Here is a 26709-nt window from a genome sequence, read left to right as displayed (position 1 = left end):
TTTCTATCCAGATGGAGGAGGCACACATTAAATATACTGAATTGATTTCGGCATCTTTGAACTTCAAGTAAAATTCAAGTATCTCGAGGCCGGGCCGAGTGTCCTCTTTTTTGGAAATCAAAATGTGGTCACCCTAATTTGTAGTAATCACAGGATGATTCACTTGCAAATTATCAATTTTCTTCGTAATCCTCATAGAGCTGCTTTGCAATCGTTTCTAGCAGCATAGTTGATAAAGAAGTTCAAACTCTAAAGTGAAGGTTTGTAACATTGCGTAGTTTTCTGGTATTCATGTCTGCACTTTTTATTTTAACCTTCACGTAACAATTTCTACAGAAAGAAAACATGCAAACCTTGTGTCCTAAAACCTTCTAAATTCAAAAGTACGGTGCTACCACCTAGTGTCGGCCTGAAGTGCATACATTGCACAAAGACAAAATGACGTAGCAGGCAGCAAACCAGCCAATCAACTGCAAATGACGTCTGGATGGATTTTGAAATTGAGGCGGGCGAAAGCGGAAGCAAGCAAAGAGGAACACGGTAAACAATACCGCGAACTGCCCGTGTTTTCTTAACAAATTTGTATTAAGTGTTCAAGTACATTCCGATGTGTTTTATGGTAGTTTGTGTTTCTACATTATTTTAGACCAGCCATATTATTTTTCATCATTTTTTGCCAGCGTTAAAATGTCTTTATTCAGCATACAGGCGAAAAAGCACACAGCTTACTACGACCGTCTAATGTCGACAACCAGGACCCCAACCAGAGTGTGTTTTCCCGAGGGAAAATCAGTCAAAACTCCGGCAAAGGCTGAGCCCGGGGACAGCGATAAAAGCAGCACCTTAAACCGGACTTATGTAATTTCTGCACTGTCAAAAAGCAGACAGACAGCCCACCGAGGCCGACTCACTCTTCAAAGGAGGTCACGGCAAAAGACCGGAGCTGACAGTTCGGATGACACGATGGTGGACCACAGCCAAAATAATGTCACAACAGCTGAAGAGAAGAGAATGACCCTTCAACGCAGGACTAAGACGCCTTCAATGGATAAAAGTGACCAGGTACCAAGTACGGTCAGCAGAGCGTGCACCAGAGAAACAACTAAAATACTCCAGGAATCCAACGGTAGAACTCCCACTTTATACCGCTCCGTTAGCGCGAGAGAGGCCGCAAATAAAGGACAAGAAGCCACAAATAACTTGGGCAATCAAGGGAAGCTGGCACAAAATAAAACCCCGTCTTCATCATCCCATTTGCCATCTTCTTCCACAAGTATGCCGTCCGATGAGACGTTCAAAACCCCTACTAAAAAGACACCATTTGTGAAAATTGCCGCTCGGAGAGACGTCTTCGAGAAACTGACCGTAAAAGAAACTCCCAAATTGGTCAAATCGGCAAGTTTAGATCGGTCCAAATCAAGAATGAGCAAGCAAGCAGAGTACAGCAGACCAGTTCCCGTTCCACGAACAAGTAAAGCTGGTATTTTAAAAGCCACAACACCTTCTCAGGTGAGGGCAGCTCCTGCGGTCTCTTGCCTGAAGCCAGAGAACACCAGAACGTCAGCGACCACATCCGCTCGAACGCCTAAACCGTCCTTACCTGGTCCCAGTGAAGCCTCCAAGACACAAGACTCTCTAAAGATGGAGAACAGTGCAGTGACTGTAGCAGTCCGAGTTCGTCCTTTTAATGCCAGGTATTACATGGTTTCTATCCACAAAAAATAAAACCCTATTACAAATTGGTTAAACTCTAATACATTCAGGCCATTCCCTTAGTTTTTCTCTCGTAATTGTGACATAAGTATAGTTGACCATGGAACATTTATCCAGATTTGCAATTAAACTTATTCATGTTCATAGGCCTTAGCCAATGAAGTAGAATTGCTCACAATCGTGCAAACTAGGGCTGCAACTAACGATTATTTTAATAATCGATTAATCGGACGATTAAATAAGTTATTAATCAGATAAATGTCACTTTTCAATTACCTTCACAATTTACCTAAGTTCTTTTAGATATGTTGTAAGTAACAATTAAGACAAAATGGGTGACTATTAGGGGTGTGACAAAATATCGAAAATGGTGATATATTGTGATACTTTGTATTCCAAAAGGTTATCGATATGCTCCTGCCAAGAATCAAGATATCGTTTTAAAACGGTGTCAATGTCTAAAAAAATAAAAATAAACCAGCAAGCAGATTACAACCAAAATCTTCCACCATAAAAGTGTCTCAGTTAACTCTAAGGCTGCACTGACGGTGCTCGACGCCCAATCCATTTAGACTGGGAACGTTCGTTCTTTCGAAATCAGAGCATTAAGTCATTCTGTCCGATTTTCAGGGCATTTACAGGTCACTTGTTGTTCATTTTAGGGCGTTTACAGGTCATTTCCTGTTGAGTTTGAGTCACTGCCTATTCATTTGGGTGATTCCCAGGTTGCTTCCTGTTCTGTAACTCAAAATAAACAGGAATTGACCCATAAAATACCCCAAAATCAACAGGGAGTAACTGAAAATTAACAGCCAAATGACCTTAAATGGCCCGAAATTACCTCATTGCCTGGCATTGGCTGCCACTACCGGCCATAGATGTTCAATCCGTTTGAAGTGTGAGGGATGGCATGTTCATTCGCTGCCACCCTCCCAGTTCAAATGGATTGGACGTCTACAAGTGATAAAATCAATCCAATTCACGGCAGAAGCTTGTTTTTTCTGTTTATTAGTTGTTTGTAGAATATCCTAGAATGATTTTCCGACCAATGTATCAATAATCGTTGTATCGCCATATCGTCAGATCATCGTTATCGTAAGCTTTGCATCGCAAATCTTATCATATCGTGAGGTACCAAGAGGTTCCCACTCCTAGTGACTATTTCCTTCAGAAATAATATTTTCTGACTTAACTGTAGTCTACAACTGTATCGATTATCAAATTCCTTGGCAACTAATTTATTAATCGATTTAATTGATTGGTCGTTGCAGCCTTATTAAGAAGCTAGTTTAGACAATAAGATGTCCGAAAATTGGCAGAAATGTGAATTGTTTTCCAAAGTAAAAGCAGATTTTTGTTCGTCCTACTTTGACTTAACAGAAATATAGATATCTGATAATATTTGCAACTGAGAAGTTACATGTATGTTTATAATTTCAAGAATTTAAACAAGATGAAGAAGGTCCTAAAAGATTAATTGAGTATCAAGATAGTTTTCGATTAATTCGCTAATCCATTTCTTGTCGATTAATTGTTGCATCTCTTCTGCAAACTTTTTAACAAACACTCACTTTGGTGAAGGGCGATAGTGACCCAAAAACATGTTTTTATCAATGAACTCAGTCTGCTATTGGGGACACACTATCCTCTCCTGTAAAGCCTCCCACAATGCATCTTCAGACTCTTCACCTTACCTTACAGTATTAGGAACCTGTATGGTTTTCTTCTAATTATTGAGTACATAAGATACAAAATCAGCAGCCCCTGGTTTTGTATGTTTTTAATATGACTGAACATGAAAATGTCCTTGCTGGAAAACCACCTCGTTTCTTTTTCATTCTAGGGAGAAGGCAGAAAAGGCTGCACAGGTGATATTTATGAGTGGCCAGGAGACCGTTGTGCAGTATCCAGACTCCAAACAGAGTTATTCCTTCACTTATGACTTTTCCCTGTACTCTGTGGATTCAAGTGAGCACTCATTTGCCAGCCAGCAGATGGTGTATGAGACTGTTGCGCAGCCTCTGCTACTTCGCGCTTTCGATGGATTTAACACCTGCCTGTTTGCTTATGGCCAAACTGGCTCTGGAAAATCATATACGTATGTGCTTTCCCAGACTTATTTCATTTCCACTGATATTTTCAGTTTCAGTTTGTTTGAAAGGTCTCCAGAACTGTGTTTTATTTTAAATGGTTATTTGGCAGAATGATGGGCTTTGGAGAGGAGGCTGGTGTCATCCCTCGCTTCTGCCAGGAACTTTTTGTAAGGTTGTCCTCCATGGAAACTGAACAGGTACTTTATGTGCTTGTATGTTTTTTTTTTTTGCTGTAAAGGAGTTGACACAATTCCACATTTAATCTATGTCTGTCCAAAAACAGGATTCACCAACCACTTTATCAGTGACACATAATCCACATTCCTCTTCGACATGTAAATTTTAATGTTTACAGACATCGAAAGGATTCTGCAAAAAATGAATATGATCCTATATACAGTCATAAAAACATGCCTGTAAAAATATGATGATCAATTTTACATTGCAACTGTGATGCATGATATACATCCATATAAATATTGGCTTTCCAGGTAAAATGTCATGTCGAGATGAGCTATTTGGAAGTCTACAATGAGAAGATCCACGACCTTCTGGTGACCAGAGATGACCCAAACCAGAGGCGAATGCCTGTAAGTGTTAACTAAGCAGTTTCAAAATTATACCTTATGACGGTAACTACTAAGGGTGTAACGGTACATGTATTTGTATTGAACCGTTTTGGTACGTGGTGCTCGGTTCGGAACGGAGGCGTACCGAATGAGTTTCTGACGTAATGTAACCCTTACTTTTCCAGGCTGTGAGTCGATCGGGTTACAGCTACTTTGTGTAAATTATATTTACTCCGTCTTTTTTACTATAATGTGGACCAACACGGTAGGACAGTATAACCCAGAAACGTCAACGGCGCGACAATGTGGCCGCCGCGAGAACGCAGTGAAACGCGGGCATTAAAGTTAATCAGCCAATGCACACCAGTCGCACTGTGGCCGCGTGTTAGACGCGTCCCAGAAGCGGCTCAACACGACGCAAGCGAAAAGAACGGCAGAGTTTATTATTTGATGCGAGATGCGACCCTCCTGCGTCAATACTACTACCGGTAGCTAGGATCGGGCTGACCGGAAGTCACTCGTGTAAAAATACGGTGGATCCGGTCGATTTTCAAACTAATATGCAATCGTAACCCTCTTTTTGAGTCCATCAGATCTCTTGAGTGGAAGATCAGGGCACAGTTGACTTGTCTTTGTTGATTTACTGCTGTCTTCTCTGCTATAATAATAACCAACACGGCCCCGTGTGCAATACAAAACCCTCCTACCACAACAAAACAAGTAGGAACTAATATTCACAGAGGAACTAAAGTTATACAACATAAAATATACAATATAAATGAATACTACATCACATTTGTATAATATAAACACATAATGAAATAAATAATAGCCCATTTAAATAAAATAAATTGAAATGAGCTAAAACACCTGTAATTAAATAATAAGAATAATACACAGATCCTGCTTACACAATTGTGTATTTGTAAAATACATGTTAAAATCTTTGTCATTGGGATTGCTTTTCTCTTTAGCACAGGTCTTCTTTTTTCTTCTTTCTTTCAGAAAGAAAGCTGACCAATACGCGGGGTCTGAAAGGCAAATTGTTGTTGGCTTATCTTTAAATACCCGCAACTTTTTGAGCAGAATTCTAGCTTTGTATAGGCTAATGTTCCTATTGTTGAAAGCACAAAAGTGTAACGATAAACAACTAGCACATTTATATTTTGCATTTTGTTTTTTTTACTGTACCGAAAATGAACCGAACCGTGACTTCAAAACCGAGGTACGTACTGAACCGAGATTTTTGTGTACCATTACACCCCTAGTAACTACTCTACTTCAACTTGAGTTCAAAGCACTATATGGTTGTGGTAGGTGTTTTTTTTTTTTTTTTTTTTTTTTAATCCTTAGGTTAAGTTAAATTTGTTATTTCAGTTGCGGGTGAGGGAGCATCCAATTCATGGACCCTATGTTGAGGACCTATCTGTGTAAGTACACAAATTTTTGGTCTTTTTTATTTATTTATTTATTTATTTATTTATTTTGAATCTCTTTTTGACCTATGCTGAGAGCACAATTACTTGCCTTTTTTCTTCACAGGAACGTTGTGGGATCTTTCAACGACATTCAGGTAAGTTTAGCCTGTTTGCCTGAGTATATGTAAGTGTATGTTTCCAATACTGGGGAGATTTTAAAAACAATTATTATTATATTTTTTTTAATACTGTTCTTCTCAGAGCAAAAATATTTTCCCCCTAGGAAGTATGTCAATACCACATATTCTGTACATAAGATAACTTTAAATTAGAAATTAAAAAAGAATTAGAAATTAAAAAAGAAAAAAAAATCCCAGACTTATTTCTATTGTTAGGACAACAAAAGTGTGATATGGAAAATTGGTCACACTATGATATGGAAAATTTGTCACACTAAGTGATTAATATTTTTTCGAACTTCTCATAGCAAAAATATTTTCCCCCAGGAAGTATGTCAAAACCACATTCTGTACATAAGATAACTTTAAATTAGAAATTAAAAAAGAATTAGCAATTAAAAAAGGAAAGAAAAAAAATCCCAGACTTATTTCTATTAAGTGTCACAACAAAAGTGTGATATGGAAAATTGGTCACACTATGATATGGAAAATTTCAATTTGTCACACTAAATGATTAATATTTTTTCAAACAATTAAACTTAACAGAGCCACATGTAAATATTTATGTTGATGGGGACAACGGGGAAAATAATCACCATTTTCATGAGAAAAACAGTGTAAGTGCATCCTGAGTTTGGCATCGCGAAATTTCTGTAACGTCTTTTTTGCTTTGTGTCAAATGTCTTGACAGCCGTTATCGTAGCATCAATTTCCATAAATATATATCCGACATTTTCTGATTATAAGCAGCACCCACCAAATTTCACAACAAAACTATATTTGTTATATATAAGCCGTACGTGTCCATATTGTATTAGACCCAAAGATATACAGCTCATCACCCTGTAAAAATCCATATTTAGCATCACTGGATTAAACCGTAGGGTTCAAAGTGGGGGGAAAATCTAGCGTTTTATAGTCCGAAAATTATGATATTTGTGTGTATTTTGAAATTAAATAAGTTTTCAATCCAATTTGGAATTTGGCATCACAAATCACTCTTAGAATCTTCATGTGAAAAATGGATGAACTTCATTTGCTACGTGTCCACTTATGGAAGCTACGCAATGCCCGTTACAAGCAGTGGTTAACCGTGAATACTTACACTTGGCTTTCAGTTCAGCCAAGATTCAATCAGTCTGCATCACAGCTCCTGTCTGACCGTCGGCAATCAAGAAAACAATCATTTGCAAGTTAATGTACATAAGAAATAGCTTTCTGTGCCAAAGTGCTTTGTTGTGGACACCAAGTGACATCTATTACATAGACAAGACCAGAGCAAAGTTGTAATGCAGTTTTCGTAATCCCATCATCAATGTGCTATCTCATCTTTTTGTAACCACACGAATGGTCATCTTAGAAAAGTGCCTGCCATGAATTTACAATGTATTTGAAAATTTACTCCATTTGTCGCATTCTTGTGCACAAGTATTAGAAACATTAGTACAACTACACTAAAGATGATCTGTCAAAAAGCATGTAAATGCTTTATTGTCAGTAGAAAATTTGGTAAAAATAAAACAGCATTCAAATGAAAGTATACTGATACAATACTTAGATGTCAACATATCCTTCTACGGGCTGAATATGTGAGGGTTTTCGTGAAGTCAAAGTGTCAAAATTTAAATAACATTTCAACTGGGTTAGTTATCATAGGAAAATTGTAAACTAGGCTTTGCAAATGAAACATTATTCTTGACAACATTGATGTGGGCAGCAGAATTGGTTGGGAACTTTAGTCATATTTTTGGGGGTTGGAATGGTTTTATTTATTAGCAATGACGCAAAAACTGTCATTTTTTAGGGATGGCTTGAACTGGGAAACAAGCAAAGAGCAACAGCTGCTACTGGGATGAATGATAAAAGCTCCAGGTCTCATTCAGTCTTCACCCTTGTTATGACTCAGACTAAGGTGCAGTACTGCATTTCCTTGTAACTCGATTGCATGTAATGTACACAGTACTAGTAAAAAAAATTAAAATAATTAAAAAACGAATAATTTTTGTTTGATGAAGTGTATTTCATAAATGTGCGCATGGATGCATGTGCTGTTTCACAGACAGAGTTGGTGGAGGGAGAAGAGCATGACCACAACATCACCAGTAAGATCAACCTGGTAGACTTGGCAGGCAGCGAGCGTTCTAACTCTGCACAGACAAGCGGGGATAGACTCCGGGTACTGACATAGAGTACATTCACTCTTCTAATGTCAATCAAGTATCATGATTTGTTTGTTATGTAAATTACAAAAATAAAATATATAGTATGTCTATATTTTCAAATAATCTGTGATGCCTCGTGTACTTTTCTTTGCTTATCTACAGTATGTAAAATTGCTTTGTGTGATTTTATTGAGGGTAATTTTCTGTATCCTTTTTAGGAGGGTGCTAGCATAAATAAATCTCTGCTGACACTTGGAAAAGTCATCTCTGCACTGGCTGATCAAGCATTGACTAAAAAGAAGATATTCATACCCTATAGAGAGTCTGTCCTCACATGGTGAGAGAACTTTATTTTCAATTCTATTCTAAAGTTAATGTCAGATAGACATAATTTGAATACCAGTAAATGAATACTCCAAATGATTAATCAATCGGACACGACTAGACCTATCTTTGAACCTCAATCCAGTTGAGCACTTCTTTTGGACAAACTAGAACATAGATTGTGACACAGATGTTGTATGAGTTTTCTCATACAACACCAATGACCCTCCATATTTAGTTACATGTTTATTTCGTGTTGCTATTAAGACCATTCTAATGTTTTTGGAATTTTGAACATACCGTATGTACATTTTGTTTGGGGGGGGTGTAGTTCAGTTGGATGATCGTGACTTCAATCGTCTTCACCTCCTGATTAGGCTTTTAAAGGAGAGTCTTGGTGGCAACTCAAAGACAGCCATGATTGCCACTCTGAGCCCAGCTGCAAGCAATGTGGATGAAAGCTTAAGCACACTGCGCTATGCCCAACAGGCCCGGACAATCATAAATGTGGCCAAGGTCAATGAGGACACGAATGCAAAGCTCATCCGAGGTGAGATGCATTTCAGAATCTAACTGAAAACGGGCACAGTGATTTGAAAGAATGGATTATATTCTACATTGAGTTATGTGTAGATTTCCAGTTGTATGAATTGCTTTGACGTGGGTACTGATACAGTACCTTGTTGCATAGGGAAGACAACTTTTATCTTATCTCATGTTGGGGTAAGTTTAGGATTCAGGCTTACTCTGAGCTTCCATTCTGCACTCCTTTTGTCTATCCCTGCCTCTGTATTTTTTTCTCATTCAGTTTCGTTATATGAGAATCTTTACTTTTCTATTTATGTCTTGTTCTTGATCTCCCCTCACTCCCCCATGCCCTCCTGTCTGCCCATCTATCCATCACCAGCTTATGCCCTACCCACTTCAATTAAGGGCCGGGCCCTGACCTTGCCTCCGGGCCATATTTATGCACTGTCAGCTGCACATGGCGGATAACTGTCATGCAAGTATTATTTTTCATTAGATCATCAGACTCCCGTTTGACATTTTTAGCACGAAGTAGAGCTAATGCTGTGGATTTCGCTTGCGTCCCCTGACACAGTATGAAAATCAAAGTGGATTTGACTCTGAGGTTACAATTTGGGTCAATGTTAGGTCCATAATGTTCTTTTGATGAAATAAACTTTGGAGTCACCTGTAGAGCAACTCTGTGATTTCATATAAACATAAATACATTAATGTAATACTTGGGTGTGCTGCACAGAGTTGAAGGCAGAGGTAGAGAAGCTGCGTGCGGCCCAAGCGAGCACCCGTGGTATCGAACCAGAGCGGGTCAAGCTTTTCCAGCAGGAGATCACAGCACTGAAGAGCAAACTCTGCCAGCAAGAGAGAGCAATGGTGGAGGCCAACAGGTTAGGATTTCTGCAATAACAATGACTACTAATTTTAAACACCTGTTGCAAAAAAAAAAAAAAAAAATCATTTTATTTTTACAAACCTGCAGATATGTATTAGAGATGTCCCAATCCGATATTTGGATCGGATCAGACGCCAATATGGGCAAAAAAATGCGCATCGGTATCGGATCGGAACACGGGACAAATTCCGATCCAGACTTCCGATCCAGTTTTTTTTTTTTTTTTTGAATTCCGGTCCGGGTTTTCCAGCACACCGATTTACATAATCCATTCCAGTTTTTGCTTCGGTTTCCCTAAAATCCGGTCCGCATTTTACGACACACCTTCAACACACCACATTTACATTACCATTACCCAATTTACCGAGAGACTTTATCGGTAAAAATGTCAGCTGTGTGGGATCATTTCACCTTAAAGGACGACAAAGACGAAGAGGCAGAGAGCAACATATGCCACAATAAAGTCAAGCGTAGTGGTAAAGTTGTAAGAAGTTTTAATGCAAACAACCTATTCAAGCATTTAGCGAAATACCACCACAAACAATATGAGGAGTATGTTAAGAAAACCGAAGACAAAAAGAAAGGTCCTACGCAACTAACACTGGCAGAAACTTTTGCTATGCGTGACAAACTGGCACTCGACAGTCCCAAAGCCCAGGGAATAACAAGAGTCATTGCCGAAGAATTCATTCTGGATGACGAGCCATTATCTCACGTGAGTAAAGACGCACCATCCAACACACGATTCGGCCGCTGAAGATTCGAGAACGATTCACAAAAATCCAAATTCCGATTATTGAAACATGTCAAGTAAAGCGGAACTAATACACAGCGCGGTCTTCGGGACGCAATGCGAAACTGACAGCATTGCGTCCCGAAAGTAAACATAACTTGTCTTAGACCCGGGTAATGCCAATGCTCAACTCATGGCTTTAGCTCAACTCATGCCGCTGGATAAAAAACACAAGAATACCTGGCTTCTGCTGACAGCCGCAACAAACTACGTCAACGTCGTTTTACTGGAGATAATAGATATCATATGTATATAGAACCAGATGCTACACGACAGACTCGACTGCGTTAGCAACATTGAAGTATTGAAAACCAGATGCGTTAGTAAACAGCCGCCATCTTAAAGCAGATGACTCCCCTAGTAGGCTGTTGTGAACCTTCCAAGTGAACCTAATTAACTTTTTATCTAAAATACTCTTAAATCGGCAAAATCTTGACTTGAATCTATCTTCAAAACAGTTTTAAAACGTTCACATGTCGAAAGTAGACAGAAGGGAAATTATGGAATAACGGGAGCAATTTTAACAACTTTAAATGTTGATTCGCAAAATTAAATGAATTGAATGTAGTTTAAAGCTGCTGATACAGAATGGGGGCTTGAGTATTTTATTTACTGTTTTAAAATGTTAACTTGATACTGAAATAGTCGTTTATTTAAACCTGAGAGGCTTTTTATACAAATTTTGTAACTAATGCACGAAACATTAAAAGCATCTAATAGCTTGGGGGATTTGTGGGATTTTCCACTGAGGTTGTTGGTGTGTTTTGCTTTTTTAAGACAGTTTACAATATTATTTGCACGTTTTACTGACTGACTATGCCATTTCTGTTTGTTACCTTGGTCTTTCCAAAGGAAAGAACAAGGTAATGATATTCTACAACTTTATTACCTTGGTCTTTCCAAGGGAAAGAACAAGGTATTGTTATTGTGCAACTTTATTATTATAATTATTATTATTACCTTGGTCTTTCTGAAAGAAAGAACAAGGTATTGTTATTGTGCAACTTTATTATTTTTTATTACCTTGGTCTTTCCAAGGGAAAGAACAAGGTATTGTTGTTGTGCAACTTTATTGTACTTCTTTATTTCTTTATTATTACCTTGGTCTTTCTGAAAGAAAGAACAAGGTTATGTTATTCTACAACTTTATTATTATTATTATGCAATGGTTTCTCCGCGTTTTTTCGGCGCGCCGCGCAGCCCGAACCGTACCACCGATCGGCACCGTTCAAGTATCGACACGACCGGAATTTTCGCGCGACGATGGGAATTTTTCAAACGACCCCGAAAAATTTTTCGTTCGCCCGTAAACGGCGATTTTCCGATTTTTTACAACTTTTTCAAAACGCTACTTGTCCTACAATTTTTGACCAAATCACATAATTTGGACATCAAAAATTCCGGGACGGTGGGGGGCATAAAGATTGTATACAGAATTTGGAAAAAATTTACGGTTCTCCGGATATTTGCCAAAAACTATCCCATTCATTTCCAATGGGAAAAGTTCCCATTCACTTTCAATAGTATTTCCAATGGACTTTACATTGCATTGATGCCATTGACGGCCATGCATGTCGAATCTATTGATGCCAATGTACTTGGATTCATTTGACTATATGGATGTCGATGCCATTGACGGCCATGGACGTCCAAAATTTTTCCCATTCATTTTCAATGGGGAAAAAACTAAATTTCCCCAAATCAACAGAAAATGACCAGATATTAATAGGACGTATACCCCAAACGTCCCCAACTCCATTGACGCTTATGGGGGGTGCTGCCATTGACGTCCATGGACGTCCAAAATTTTTCCCATTCATTTTCAATGGGGAAAAAACTAAATTTCCCCAAATCATCAGAAAATGACCAGTTATCAATAGTACGTCTCCCCCAAACGTTCCGAACTCCATTGACGCTTATAGGGGGTGCTGCCATTGACGTCCATGGACGTCCAAAAATTTTCCCATTCATTTTCAATGGGGAAAAAACTAAATTTCCCCAAATCAACAGAAAATGACCAGATATTAATAGGACGTATACCCCAAACGTCCCCAACTCCATTGACGCTTATGGGGGGTGCTGCCATTGACGTCCATGGACGTCCAAAAATTTTCCCATTCATTTTCAATGGGAATTTTTTTTTTTTTCCCCAAATCAACAGAAAATGACTAGATATCATTAGGACGTGTCCCCCAAATGTCCCCGATTGCATTGCCGCTTATGGAGGGTGATGCCATTGACGTTCATGGACGTCCAAACTTCCCATTAAATCCCAATGGCATTTCTTCATGTTTGTTCATTCTATTGATGCCAATGTACTTGGATTCCATTGACGCTTATGTAAGTTGATACCATTGACGTCCATGGACGTCCAAAATTTTTCCCATTCATTTTCAATGGGAATTTTTTTTTTTCCCCCAAATCAACAAAAAATGACCAGATATCAATAGGACGTGTCCCCCAAATGTCCCCGATTGGATTGGCGCTTATGGAGGGTGATGCCATTGACGTCCATGGACGTCCAAACTTCCCATTCATTTCCAATGGCATTTCTTCATGTTTGTTCATTCTATTGATGCCAATGTACTTGGATTCCATTGACGCTTATGTAAGTTGATACCATTGACGTCCATGGACGTCCAAAATTTTTCCCATTCATTTTCAATGGGAATTTTTTTTTTTTCCCCAAATCAACAAAAAATGACCAGATATCAATAGGACGTGTCCCCCAAACTTCTCCAATTCCATTGACGCTTATGAAGGGTGCCGCCATTGACGGCCATGGACGTCCAATTCTCCCAATCTTTTCTAATGGCTTTTACTTTGTTTAGTGCCATTGACTGGCATTATGGTCCATTCTATTGATAGACCTGAGTGGGGCTAAGATTTGTATCTCCACAGAGGAAAGACCAAGGTGTAATTTCTCCCGAAATTGCAGTTTCTAGTTATTACCTTGGTCTTTCCAAGGGAAAGAACAAGGTTATGTTGTTGTACAACTTTATTGTACTTTTTACCTGGTCTTTCCTTTGGAAAGATCAGGTAGTGAGATTCTACGGCCTCCCCCCCTATATGTTATTCTGTTTTTTTTTTTTGAATGGGAATCCTTCGTCCCGCCGCGCAGCCTAAACCGTAGCACCGATCGGCACCGTTCAAGTATCGGCACGACCGGAATTCTCACGCGACGATGGGAATTTTTCAAACGGCCCCGAAAATTTTTCGGTTCGTCGGTAAACGGCAATTTTCCGGAAAAAACAAGCAATTTTCAAAATGTATCTAGTCCTACAATTTTTTACCAAATTACATAATTTAGGTATCAAAAATTCCGGGACGGTGAGGGGCATAAAAGTTGTATACAGAATTTGGAAAAAATTTACGGTTCCCCAGAAATTTGACAAAAACTTGCCCATTCATTTTTAATGAGAAAAAAAAAGTTTCAAAATGTATCTAGTCCTACAATTTTTCACCAAATCACACAATTTGGGCATCAAAAATTCCAGGACAGGGAGGGGAATAAAGGTTATTAATACAATTTGGAAAAAATATACGGTTCCCCGGAAATTTGCCAAAAACCTGCCCATTCATTTTTAATGGGAAAAAAAGACAACTTTCAAACTGTTACAAGTCCGTCAATTTTTGACGAAAACACACAAGATGGGCGTCAAAAATTCCGGGATGGCGAGGGGCATAAAAATGACAGCGGTAAATTTTTTGATAAAATGTACGGTTTCCCGGCAATTTGCCAAAAACTGGCCCATTCATTTTTAATGGGAAACAAAGAAAAGTTTCAAAATGTATGTAGTCCTTCAATTTTTGACCAAATCACATAATTTGGGCATCAAAAATTCCGTGACGGTGAGGGGCATAAAAGTTGTATACAGAATTTTGATAAAAATTACGGTCCCCCGGAAATTTGCCCAAAACTGTCCCATTCATTTTTTCTAATGAGAACATTTCCCATTCACTTACAATGGGATTTCCAATTGAATTTTTTTACATTGCATTGATGCCATTGACAGCCACGCATGTCGAATCTATTGATGCCAATGTACTTGGATTCAATTGACTTTATGGATGTTGATGCCATTGACGGCCATGGACGTCCAAAATGTTTCCCATTCATTTTCAATGGGGAAAAAACTAAATTTCCCCAAATCAACAGATAATGACCAGATATCAATAGGACCTGTCCCCCAAACATCCCTGACTCCATTGACGCTTCTAGGGGGTGCTGCCATTGATGTCCATGGACGTCCAAAATTTTTCCCATTCATTTTCAATGGGAAATTTTTTTTTTCCCCAAATCAACAGAAAATGACTAGATATCATTAGGACGTGTCCCCCAAATGTCCCCAACTGCATTGCTGCTTATGGAGGGTGATGCCATTGACGTTCATGGACGTCCAAACTTCCCATTCATTTCCAATGGCATTTCTTCATGTTTGTTCATTTTATTGATGCCAATGTACTTGGATTCCATTGACGCTTATGTAAGTTGATACCATTGACGTCCATGGACGTTCAAAACTTTTCCCATTCATTTTCAATGGGAATCCCCCCCCCCCCCCCAATCAACAAAAAATGACTAGATATCAAAAGGACGTGTACCCCAAATGTCCCCGATTGCATTGCCGCTTATGGAGGGTGAAGCCATTGACGTTCATGGACGTCCAAACTTCCCATTCATTACCAATGGCATTTCTTCATGTTTGTTCATTCTATTGACGCCAATGTACTTGGATTCCATTGACGCTTATGTAAGTTGATACCATTGACATCCATGGACGTCCAAAATTTTTCCCATTCATTTTCAATGGGAATTTTTTTTTTCTCCCCAAAATCAACAGAAAATGACTAGATATCAAAAGGACGTGTACCCCAAATGTCCCCGATTGCATTGCCGCTTATGGAGGGTGATGCCATTGACGTTCATGGACGTCCAAACTTCCCATTCATTTCCAATGGCATTTCTTGATGTTTGTTCATTCTATTGATGCCAATGTACTTGGATTCCATTGACGCTTATGTAAGTTGATACCATTGACATCCATGGACGTCCCAAAATTTTCCCATTCATTTTCAATGGGAATTTTTTTTTTTCCCCAAAATCAACAGAAAATGACTAGATATCAGTAGGACGTGTCTCCCAAATGTCCCCGATTGCATTGCCGCTTATGGAGGGTGATGCCATTGACGTCCATGGACTTCCAAACTTCCCATTCATTTCCAATGGCATTTCTTCATGTTTGTTCATTCTAGCGATGCCAATGTACTTGGATTCCATTGACGCTTATGTAAGTTGATACCATTGACGTCCATGGACGTCCAAAAATTTTCCCATTCATTTTCAATGGGAATTTTTTTTTCTCTAAATCAACAGGAAATGACCAGATATCAATAGGAAGTGTACCCCAAATGTCCCCGATTGCATTGACGCTTATGGAGGGTGCTGCCATTGACGGCCATGGTCGTCCAAATTTCCCATTAATTTCTAATGGCATTTAATTTGTTTAATGCCATTGATAGGCATGTTTGTCCATTCTAGTGATAGCCTTGGCCGGAGCTACGATCTGTATAGCCACACAGGAAAGACCAGGTGTAATTTCTCCCGAAATTGCAGTTTCTAGTTACCTTGGTCTTTCCAAGGGAAAGAACAAGGTTATGTTGTTGTACAACTTTATTGTACTTTTTATTATTATTACCTTGGTCTTTCTGAAAGAAAGAACAAGGTATTGTTATTGTGCAACTTTATTGTACTTATTATTTATTCATCTTATTCTCCGCGTTTTTTTGAGCCAACGCACAGCCCAAACCGTAGCACCGATCGGCACAGTTCAAGTATCGGCACGACCGGAATTTTCGCGTGACGATGGGAATTTTTCAAACCGCCACGAAAAATTTTCCGTTCGCCCGTAAACGGCAATTTTCCGAAAAATAAAAAAAGTTTCAAAATGTATCTAGTCCTACAATTTTTGACCAAATCACATAATTTGGGCATCAAAAATTCCGGGACGGTGAGGGGCATAAAAGTTGTATACAGAATTTGGCAAAAATTTACGGTTCCCCGGAAATTTGCCAAAAACTTTCCTATTCATTTTGAATGGAAAAAAAACGCGCGCTTCACAGCCCGAACCGTTAGACCGATCGGCACCGTTCAAGTATCGGCACGACCGGAATTTTCGCGTGACACAGGAAACTTTACAAATGGCCCCGAAAATTTTTCCATTCGTCCGTAAACGGCAATTTTCCGTGAAAAAAAAAAAAGTTTCAAAATGTATCTAGTCCTACAATTTTTGACCAAATCACATAATTTGGGCATCAAAAATTCCGGGACGGTGAGGGGCATAAAAGTTGTATACAGAATTTGGAAAAAAATTACGCTTCCTCGGAAATTTGCCAAAAACTATCCCATTCATTTCGAATGGGAAAAGTCCCATTCACTTCCAATGGGATTTCCAATGGAATTTACATTGCATTGATGCCATTGACGGCCATGCATGTCAAATCTACTGATGCCAATGTACTTGGATTCAATTGATTATATGGATGTCGATGCCATTGACTGCCATGGACGTCCAAAATTTTTCCCATTCATTTTCAATGGGGAAAAAACAAAATTACCCCAAATCAACAGAAAATGACTAGATATCAATAGGACGTGTCCCCCAAATGTCCCCAATTGCATTGCTGCTTATGGAGGGTGATGCCATTGACATCCAGGGACGTCCAAACTTCCCATTAAATCCCAATGGCATTTCTTCATGTTTGTTCATTCTATTGATGCCAATGTACTTGGATTCCATTGACGCTTATGTAAGTTGATACCATTGACGTCCATGGACGTCCAAAATTTTTCCCATTCATTTTCAATGGGAATTTTTTTTTTTTCCCCAAATCAACAGAAAATGACTAGATATCAATAGGACGTTTCCCCCAAATGTGCCCGATTGCATTGCTGCTTATGGAGGGTGATGCCATTGACGTCCAGGGACGTCCAAACTTCCCATTCATTTCCAATGGCATTTCTTCATGTTTGTTCATTCTATTGATGCCAATGTACTTGGATTCCATTGACGCTTATGTAAGTTGATACCATTGACGTCCATGGACGTCCAAAATTTTTCCCATTCATTTTCAATGGGAATTTTTTTTTTTTCCCCAAATCAACAGAAAATGACTAGATATCAATAGGACGTTTCCCCCAAATGTCCCCGATTGCATTGCCGCTTATGGAGGGTGATGCCATTGACGTCCATGGACGTCCAAACTTCCCATTAATTTCCAATGGCATTTCTTCATTGTTTGTTCATTCTATTGATGCCAATGTACTTGGATTCCATTGACGCTTATGTAAGTTGATACCATTGACGTCCATGGACGTCCAAAATTTTTCCCATTCATTTTCAATGGGAATTTTTTTATTTTCCACAAATCAACAGAAAATGACTAGATATCAATAGGACGTGTCCCCCAAATGTCTCCGATTGCATTAACAATTATGAAGGGTGCCGCCATTGACGTCCATGGACGTCCAATTCTCCAGTTCATTTCTAATGGCTTTTTGTTTTGTGCCAATGACTGGTATTATGATCCATTCTATTGATAGACCTGAGTGGGGCTAAGATCTGTATCTCCACAGAGGAAAGACCAAGGTGTGTAATTTCTCCCGAAATTGCAGTTTCTAGTTATTATTATTATTATTATTCAATAATTGTCGACGTTTTTTTCGGCGCGCCGCACAGCCCGAACCGTACCTCCGATCGGTACCGTTCAAGTATCGGCACGACCGGAATTTTCGCGCGACGATGGGAATTTTTCAAACGGCCCCGAAAAATTTTCCGTTCGCCCGTAAACGGCAATTTTCCGAAAAAAAAAAAAAGTTTCAAAATGTATCTAGTCCTACAATTTTTGACCAAATCACATAATTTGGGCATAAAAAATTCCGGGACGGTGAGGGGCATAAAAGTTGTATACAGAATTTGGAAAAAAATTACGCTTCCTCGGAAATTTGCCAAAAACTATCCCATTCATTTCGAATGGGAAAAGTCCCATTCACTTCCAATGGGATTTCCAATGGAATTTACATTGCATTGATGCCATTGACGGCCATGCATGTCAAATCTACTGATGCCAATGTACTTGGATTCAATTGATTATATGGATGTCGATGCCATTGACTGCCATGGACGTCCAAAATTTTTCCCATTCATTTTCAATGGGGAAAAAACAAAATTACCCCAAATCAACAGAAAATGACCAGATATCAATAGGACGTGTCCCCCAAACTTCCCCAATTCCATTGACGCTTATGTAAGTTGATACCATTGACGTCCATGGACGTCCAAAATTTTTCCCATTCATTTTCAATGGGAAATTTTTTTTTTTCCCCAAATCAACAGAAAATGACTAGATATCATTAGGACGTGTCCCCCAAATGTCCCCGATTGCATTGCCGCTTATGGGGGGTGCTGCCATGGACGTCCATGGACGTCCAAAATTTTACCCATTCATTTTCAATGGGAAATTTTTTTTTTTCCCCAAATCAACAGAAAATGACTAGATATCATTAGGACCTGTCCCCCAAATGTCCCCGATTGCATTGCTGCTTATGGAGGGTGATGCCATTGAAGTCCAGGGACGTCCAAACTTCCCATTCATTTCCAATGGCATTTCTTCATGTTTGTTCATTCTTTTGATGCCAATGTACTTGGATTCCATTGACGCTTATGTAAGTTGATACCATTGACGTCCATGGACGTCCAAAATTTTTCCCATTCATTTTCAATGGGAATTTTTTTTTTTTTCCCCCAATCAACAGAAAATGACTAGATATCAATAGGACGTTTCCCCCAAATGTGCCCGATTGCATTGCTGCTTATGGAGGGTGATGCCATTGACGTCCACGGACGTCCAAACTTCCCATTAATTTCCAATGGCATTTCTTCATGTTTGTTCATTCTATTGATGCCAATGTACTTGGATTCCATTGACGCTTATGTAAGTTGATACCATTGACGTCCATGGACGTCCAAAATTTTTCCCATTCATTTTCAATGGGAAATTTTTTTTTTCCCCAAATCAACAGAAAATGACTAGATATCATTAGGACGTCTCCCCCAAATGTCCCCGATTGCATTGCCGCTTATGGGGGGTGATGCCATTGACGTCCACGGACGTCCAAACTTCCCATTCATTTCCAAAGGCATTTCTTCATGTTTGTTCATTCTATTGATGCCAATGTACTTGGATTCCATTGACGCTTATGTAAGTTGATACCATTGACGTCCATGGACGTCCAAAATTTTTCCCATTCATTTTCAATGGGATTTTTTTTTTTCTCCCAAATCAACAGAAAATGACTAGATATCATTAGGACGTGTCCCCCAAATGTCCCCGATTGCATTGCCGCTTATGGAGGGTGATGCCATTGACATTCATGGACGTCCAATTCTCCCATTCATTTCTAACGGCTTTTACTTTGTTTTTTGCCAATGACTGGCATTATGATCCATTCTATTGATAGACCTGAGTGGGGCTAAGATCTGTATCTCCACAGAGGAAAGACCAAGGTGTGTAATTTCTCCCGAAATTGCAGTTTCTAGTTATTTTTATTCTTCTTCTTATTATTATAGTCGTTTTTTTCGGCGCGCCGCGCAGCCCAAACCGTAGCACCGATCGGCACCGTTGAAGTATTGGCACGACCGGATTTTTCGCGTGACGATGGGAATTTTTCAAACCGCCACGAAAAATTTTCCGTTCGCCCGTAAACGGCAATTTTCCGAAAAATAAAAAAAGTTTCAAAATGTATCTAGTCCTACAATTTTTGACCAAATCACATAATTTGGGCATCAAAAATTCCGGGACGGTGAGGGGCATAAAAGTTGTATACAGAATTTGGCAAAAATTTACGGTTCCCCGGAAATTTGCCAAAAACTTTCCTATTCATTTTGAATGAAAAAAAAACGCACGCTGCACAGCCCGAACCGTTTGACCGATCGGCACCGTTCAAATATCGGCACGACCGGAATTTTCGCGCAACGATGGGAATTTTTCAAACGGACCCGAAAAATTTTCCCTTCGCCCGTAAACGGCAATTTTCCGTAAAAAAAAAAAAGTTTCAAAATGTATCTAGTCCTACAATTTTTGACCAAATCACATAATTTGGGTATCAAAAATTCCGGGACGGTGAGGGGCATAAAAGTTGTATACAGAATTTGGCAAAACTTTACGGTTCCCCGGAAATTGGCCAAAAACTCTCCCATTCATTTCTAATGGGAAAAGTTCCCATTCACTTACAATGGGATTTCAATGGAATTTACATTGCATTGATGCCATTGACGGCCATGCATGTCAAATCTATTGATGCCAATGTACTTGGATTCTATTGACTATATGGATGTCGATGCCATTGACTGCCATGGACGTCCAAAATTTTTCCCATTCATTTTCAATGGGGAAAAAAAAAAATTTCCCCAAATCAACAGAAAATGACCAGATATCAATAGGACGTGTCCCCCAAACTTCCCCAATTCCATTGACGCTTATGAAGGGTGCCGCCATTGACTTCCATGGACGTCCAAAATTTTTCCCAATCATTTTCAATGGGGAAAAAACTAAATTTCTCCAAATCAACAGAAAATGACCAGATATCAATAGGACGTATACCCCAAACGTCTCCAACTCCATTGACGCTTATGGGGGGTGCTGCCATTGACGTCCATGGACGTCCAAAATTTTTCCCATTCATTTTCAATGGGAAATTTTTTTTTTTCCCCAAATCAACAGAAAATGACTAGATATCAATAGGACGTGGCCCCCAAATGTCCCCGATTGCATTGCTGCTTATGGAGGGTGATGCCATTGACGTCCAGGGACGTCCAAACTTCCCATTCATTTCCAATGGCATTTCTTCATGTTTGTTCATTCTATTGATGCCAATGTACTTGGATTCCATTGACGCTTATGTAAGTTGATACCATTGACGTCCATAGACGTCCAAAATTTTTCCCATTCATTTTCAATGGGAAATTTTTTTTTTTCCCCAAATCAACAGAAAATGACTAGATATTATTAGGACGTGTCCCCCAAATGTCCCCGATTGCATTGCCGCTTATGGAGGGTGATGCCATTGACGTTCATGGACGTCCAAACTTCCCATTAAATCCCAATGGCATTTCTTCATGTTTGTTCATTCTATTGATGCCAATGTACTTGGATTCCATTGACGCTTATGTAAGTTGATACCATTGACGTCCATGGACGTCCAAAATTTTTCCCATTCATTTTCAATGGGAATTTTTTTTTTTTCCCCAAATCAACAGAAAATGACTAGATATCAATAGGACGTGTCCCCCAAATGTCCCCGATTGCATTGCCTCTTATGGAGGGTGATGCCATTGACAGCCACGGTCGTCCAAACTTCCCATTCATTTCCAATGGCATTTCTTCATGTTTGTTCATTCTATTGATGCCAATGTACTTGGATTCCATTGACGCTTATGTAAATTGATACCATTGACGTCCATGGACGTCCAAAATTTTTCCCATTCATTTTCAATGGGAATTTTTTTTTTTTCCCCAAATCAACAGAAAATGACTAGATATCATTAGGACTTGTCCCCCAAATGTCCCCGATTGCATTGCCGCTTATGGGGGGTGATGCCATTGACGTCCATGGACGTCCAAACTTCCCAATCATTTCCAAAGCCATTTCTTCATGTTTGTTCATTCTATTGATGCCAATGTACTTGGATTCCATTGACGCTTATGTAAGTTGATACCATTGACGTCCATGGACGTCCACAATTTTTCCCATTCATTTTCAATGGGATTTTTTTTTTTTCCCAAATCAACAGAAAATGACTAGATATCATTAGGACGTGTCCCCCAAATGTCCCCGATTGCATTGCCGCTTATGGAGGGTGATGCCATTGACGTTCATGGACGTCCAAACTTCCCATTAAATCCCAATGGCATTTCTTCATGTTTGTTCATTCTATTGATGCCAATGTACTTGGATTCCATTGACGCTTATGTAAGTTGATACCATTGACGTCCATGGACGTCCAAAATTTTTCCCATTCATTTTCAATGGGAATTTTTTTTTTTTCCCCAAATCAACAGAAAATGACTAGATATCAATAGGACGTGTCCCCCAAATGTCCCCGATTGCATTGCCTCTTATGGAGGGTGATGCCATTGACAGCCACGGTCGTCCAAACTTCCCATTCATTTCCAATGGCATTTCTTCATGTTTGTTCATTCTATTGATGCCAATGTACTTGGATTCCATTGACGCTTATGTAAATTGATACCATTGACGTCCATGGACGTCCAAAATTTTTCCCATTCATTTTCAATGGGAATTTTTTTTTTTTCCCCAAATCAACAGAAAATGACTAGATATCATTAGGACTTGTCCCCCAAATGTCCCCGATTGCATTGCCGCTTATGGGGGGTGATGCCATTGACGTCCATGGACGTCCAAACTTCCCAATCATTTCCAAAGCCATTTCTTCATGTTTGTTCATTCTATTGATGCCAATGTACTTGGATTCCATTGACGCTTATGTAAGTTGATACCATTGACGTCCATGGACGTCCACAATTTTTCCCATTCATTTTCAATGGGATTTTTTTTTTTTCCCAAATCAACAGAAAATGACTAGATATCATTAGGACGTGTCCCCCAAATGTCCCCGATTGCATTGCCGCTTATGGAGGGTGATGCCATTGACGTTCATGGACGTCCAAACTTCCCATTAATTTCCAATGGCATTTCTTCATGTTTGTTCATTTTATTGATGCCAATGTACTTGGATTCCATTGACGCTTATGTAAGTTGATACCATTGACGTCCATGGACGTCCAAAATTTTTCCCATTCATTTTCAATGGGAATTTTTTTTTTTTTTCCCAAATCAACAGAAAATGACTAGATATCATTAGGACGTGTCCCCCAAACTTCCCCGATTCCATTAACAATTATGAAAGGTGCCGCCATTGACGTCCATCGACGTCCAATTCTCCCATTCATTTCTAACGGCTTTTACTTTGTTTTTTGCCAATGACTGGCATTATGATCCATTCTATTGATAGACCTGAGTGGGGCTAAGATCTGTATCTCCACAGAGGAAAGACCAAGGTGTGTAATTTCTCCCGAAATTGCAGTTTCTAGTTACCTTGGTCTTTCCAAGGGAAAGAACAAGGTTATGTTGTTGTACAACTTTATTGTACTTCTTTATTATTATTCTTTATTACCTTGGTCTTTCTGAAAGAAAGAACAAGGTATTGTTATTGTGCAACTTTATTGTACTTATTATTTATTCATCTTATTCTCCGCGTTTTTTTGAGCCAACGCACAGCCCAAACCGTAGCACCGATCGGCACAGTTCAAGTATCGGCACGACCGGAATTTTCGCGTGACGATGGGAATTTTTCAAACCGCCACGAAAAATTTTCCGTTCGCCCGTAAACGGCAATTTTCCGAAAAACAAAAAAAGTTTCAAAATGTATCTAGTCCTACAATTTTTGACCAAATCACATAATTTGGGCATCAAAAATTCCGGGACGGTGAGGGGCATAAAAGTTGTATACAGAATTTGGCAAAAATTTACGGTTCCCCGGAAATTTGCCAAAAACTTTCCTATTCATTTTGAATGGAAAAAAAACGCGCGCTTCACAGCCCGAACCGTTAGACCGATCGGCACCGTTCAAGTATCGGCACGACCGGAATTTTCGCGTGACACAGGAAACTTTACAAATGGCCCCGAAAATTTTTCCGTTCGTCCGTAAACGGCAATTTTCCGTGAAAAAAAAAAAAGTTTCAAAATGTATCTAGTCCTACAATTTTTGACCAAATCACATAATTTGGGCATCAAAAATTCCGGGACGGTGAGGGGCATAAAAGTTGTATACAGAATTTGGAAAAAAATTACGCTTCCTCGGAAATTTGCCAAAAACTATCCCATTCATTTCGAATGGGAAAAGTCCCATTCACTTCCAATGGGATTTCCAATGGAATTTACATTGCATTGATGCCATTGACGGCCATGCATGTCGAATCTACTGATGCCAATGTACTTGGATTCAATTGACTATATGAATGTCGATGCCATTGACGGCCATGGACGTCCAAAATTTTTCCCATTCATTTTCAATGGGGAAAAAACAAAATTTCCCCAAATCAACAGAAAATGACCAGATATCAATAGGACGTGTCCCCCAAACTTCCCCAATTCCATTGACGCTTATGAAGGGTGCCGCCATTGACTTCCATGGACGTCCAAAATTTTTCCCATTCATTTTCAATGGGGAAAAAACTACATTTCTCCAAATCAACAGAAAATGACCAGATATCAATAGGACGTATATCCCAAACGTCCCCAATTCCATTGACGCTTATGGGGGGTGCTGCCATTGACGTCCATGGACGTCCAAAATTTTACCCATTCATTTTCAATGGGAAATTTTTTTTTTTCCCCAAATCAACAGAAAATGACTAGATATCAATAGGACCTGTCCCCCAAATGTCCCCGATTGCATTGCTGCTTATGGAGGGTGATGCCATTGACGTCCAGGGACGTCCAAACTTCCCATTCATTTCCAATGGCATTTCTTCATGTTTGTTCATTCTATTGATGCCAATGTACTTGGATTCCATTGACGCTTATGTAAGTTGATACCATTGACGTCCATGGACGTCCAAAATTTTTCCCATTCATTTTCAATGGGAAATTTTTTTTTTTCCCCAAATCAACAGAAAATGACTAGATATCATTAGGACGTGTCCCCCAAATGTCCCCGATTGCATTGCCGCTTATGGGGGGTGATGCCATTGACGTCCATGGACGTCCAAACTTCCCATTCATTTCCAAAGGCATTTCTTCATGTTTGTTCATTCTATTGATGCCAATGTACTTGGATTCCATTGACGCTTATGTAAGTTGATACCATTGACGTCCATGGACGTCCAAAATTTTTCCCATTCATTTTCAATGGGATTTTTTTTTTTTTCCCAAATCAACAGAAAATGACTAGATATCATTAGGACGTGTCCCCCAAATGTCCCCGATTGCATTGCCGCTTATGGAGGGTGATGCCATTGACGTTCATGGACGTCCAAACTTCCCATTCATTTCCAATGGCATTTCTTCATGTTTGTTCATTTTATTGATGCCAATGTACTTGGATTCCATTGACGCTTATGTAAGTTGATACCATTGACGTCCATGGACGTCCAAAATTTTTCCCATTCATTTTCAATGGGAAATTTTTTTTTTTTTCCCAAATCAACAGAAAATGACTAGATATCAATAGAACGTGTCCCCCAAACTTCCCCGATTCCATTAACAATTATGGAGGGTGCTGCCATTGACGGACATGGACGTCCAATTCTCCCAATCTTTTCTCATGGCTTTTACTTTGTTTAGTGCCATTGACTGGCATTATGGTCCATTCTATTGATAGACCTGAGTGGGGCTAAGATCTGTATCTCCACAGAGGAAAGACCAAGGTGTGTAATTTCTCCCGAAATTGCAGTTTCTAGTTATTATTATTATTTATTCATCTTATTCTCCGCGTTTTTTTGAGCCAACGCACAGCCTAAACCGTAGCCCCGATCGGCACCGTTCAAGTATCGGCATGACCGGAATTTTCGCGTGACGATGGGAATTTTTCAAAACGCCACGAAAAATTTTCCGTTCGCCCGTAAACGGCAATTTTCCGAAAAAAAAAAAAAGTTTAAAAATGTATCTAGTCCTACAATTTTTGACCAAATCACATAATTTGGGTATCAAAAATTCCGGGACGGTGAGGGGCATAAAAGTTGTATACAGAATTTGGAAAAAACTTACGGTTCCCCAGAAATTTGCCAAAAACTCTCCCATTCATTTCTAATGGGAAAAGTTCCCATTCACTTTCAATGGAATTTACATTGCATTGATGCCATTGACGTCCATGGACGTCCAAACTTCCCATTAATTTCCAATGGCATTTCTTCATGTTTGTTCATTCTATTGATGCCAATGTACTTGGATTCCATTGA

General features: G+C 39.3%; 1 protein-coding gene across 1 annotated transcript in view; it reads left to right on the top strand.

Annotated features, from left to right (window-relative positions):
• Window positions 1-526: 526 nt before the first annotated feature.
• The window catches only part of kif14 (kinesin family member 14), a 71179-nt gene continuing 44996 nt past the window's right edge, over window positions 527-26709 (top strand). Inside the window, exons 1-11 of the mRNA XM_057840804.1 lie at window positions 527-1694; window positions 3557-3811; window positions 3916-4003; window positions 4298-4396; window positions 5753-5805; window positions 5918-5948; window positions 7777-7884; window positions 8032-8148; window positions 8353-8471; window positions 8836-9008; window positions 9723-9870. Coding sequence (XP_057696787.1) covers window positions 688-1694; window positions 3557-3811; window positions 3916-4003; window positions 4298-4396; window positions 5753-5805; window positions 5918-5948; window positions 7777-7884; window positions 8032-8148; window positions 8353-8471; window positions 8836-9008; window positions 9723-9870 — 2198 coding nt within the window. The 5' untranslated portion in view covers window positions 527-687. The remainder of the gene's footprint in view (window positions 1695-3556; window positions 3812-3915; window positions 4004-4297; window positions 4397-5752; window positions 5806-5917; window positions 5949-7776; window positions 7885-8031; window positions 8149-8352; window positions 8472-8835; window positions 9009-9722; window positions 9871-26709) is intronic.

The sequence above is a fragment of the Corythoichthys intestinalis genome, chromosome 7 (assembly GCF_030265065.1).
Source record: "Corythoichthys intestinalis isolate RoL2023-P3 chromosome 7, ASM3026506v1, whole genome shotgun sequence".
NCBI classification, from domain to species: Eukaryota; Metazoa; Chordata; class Actinopteri; order Syngnathiformes; family Syngnathidae; genus Corythoichthys; species Corythoichthys intestinalis.
The sequence above is the reverse complement of the archived record's forward strand: the minus strand, read 5'-3'. Positions and strand labels throughout refer to the sequence as shown.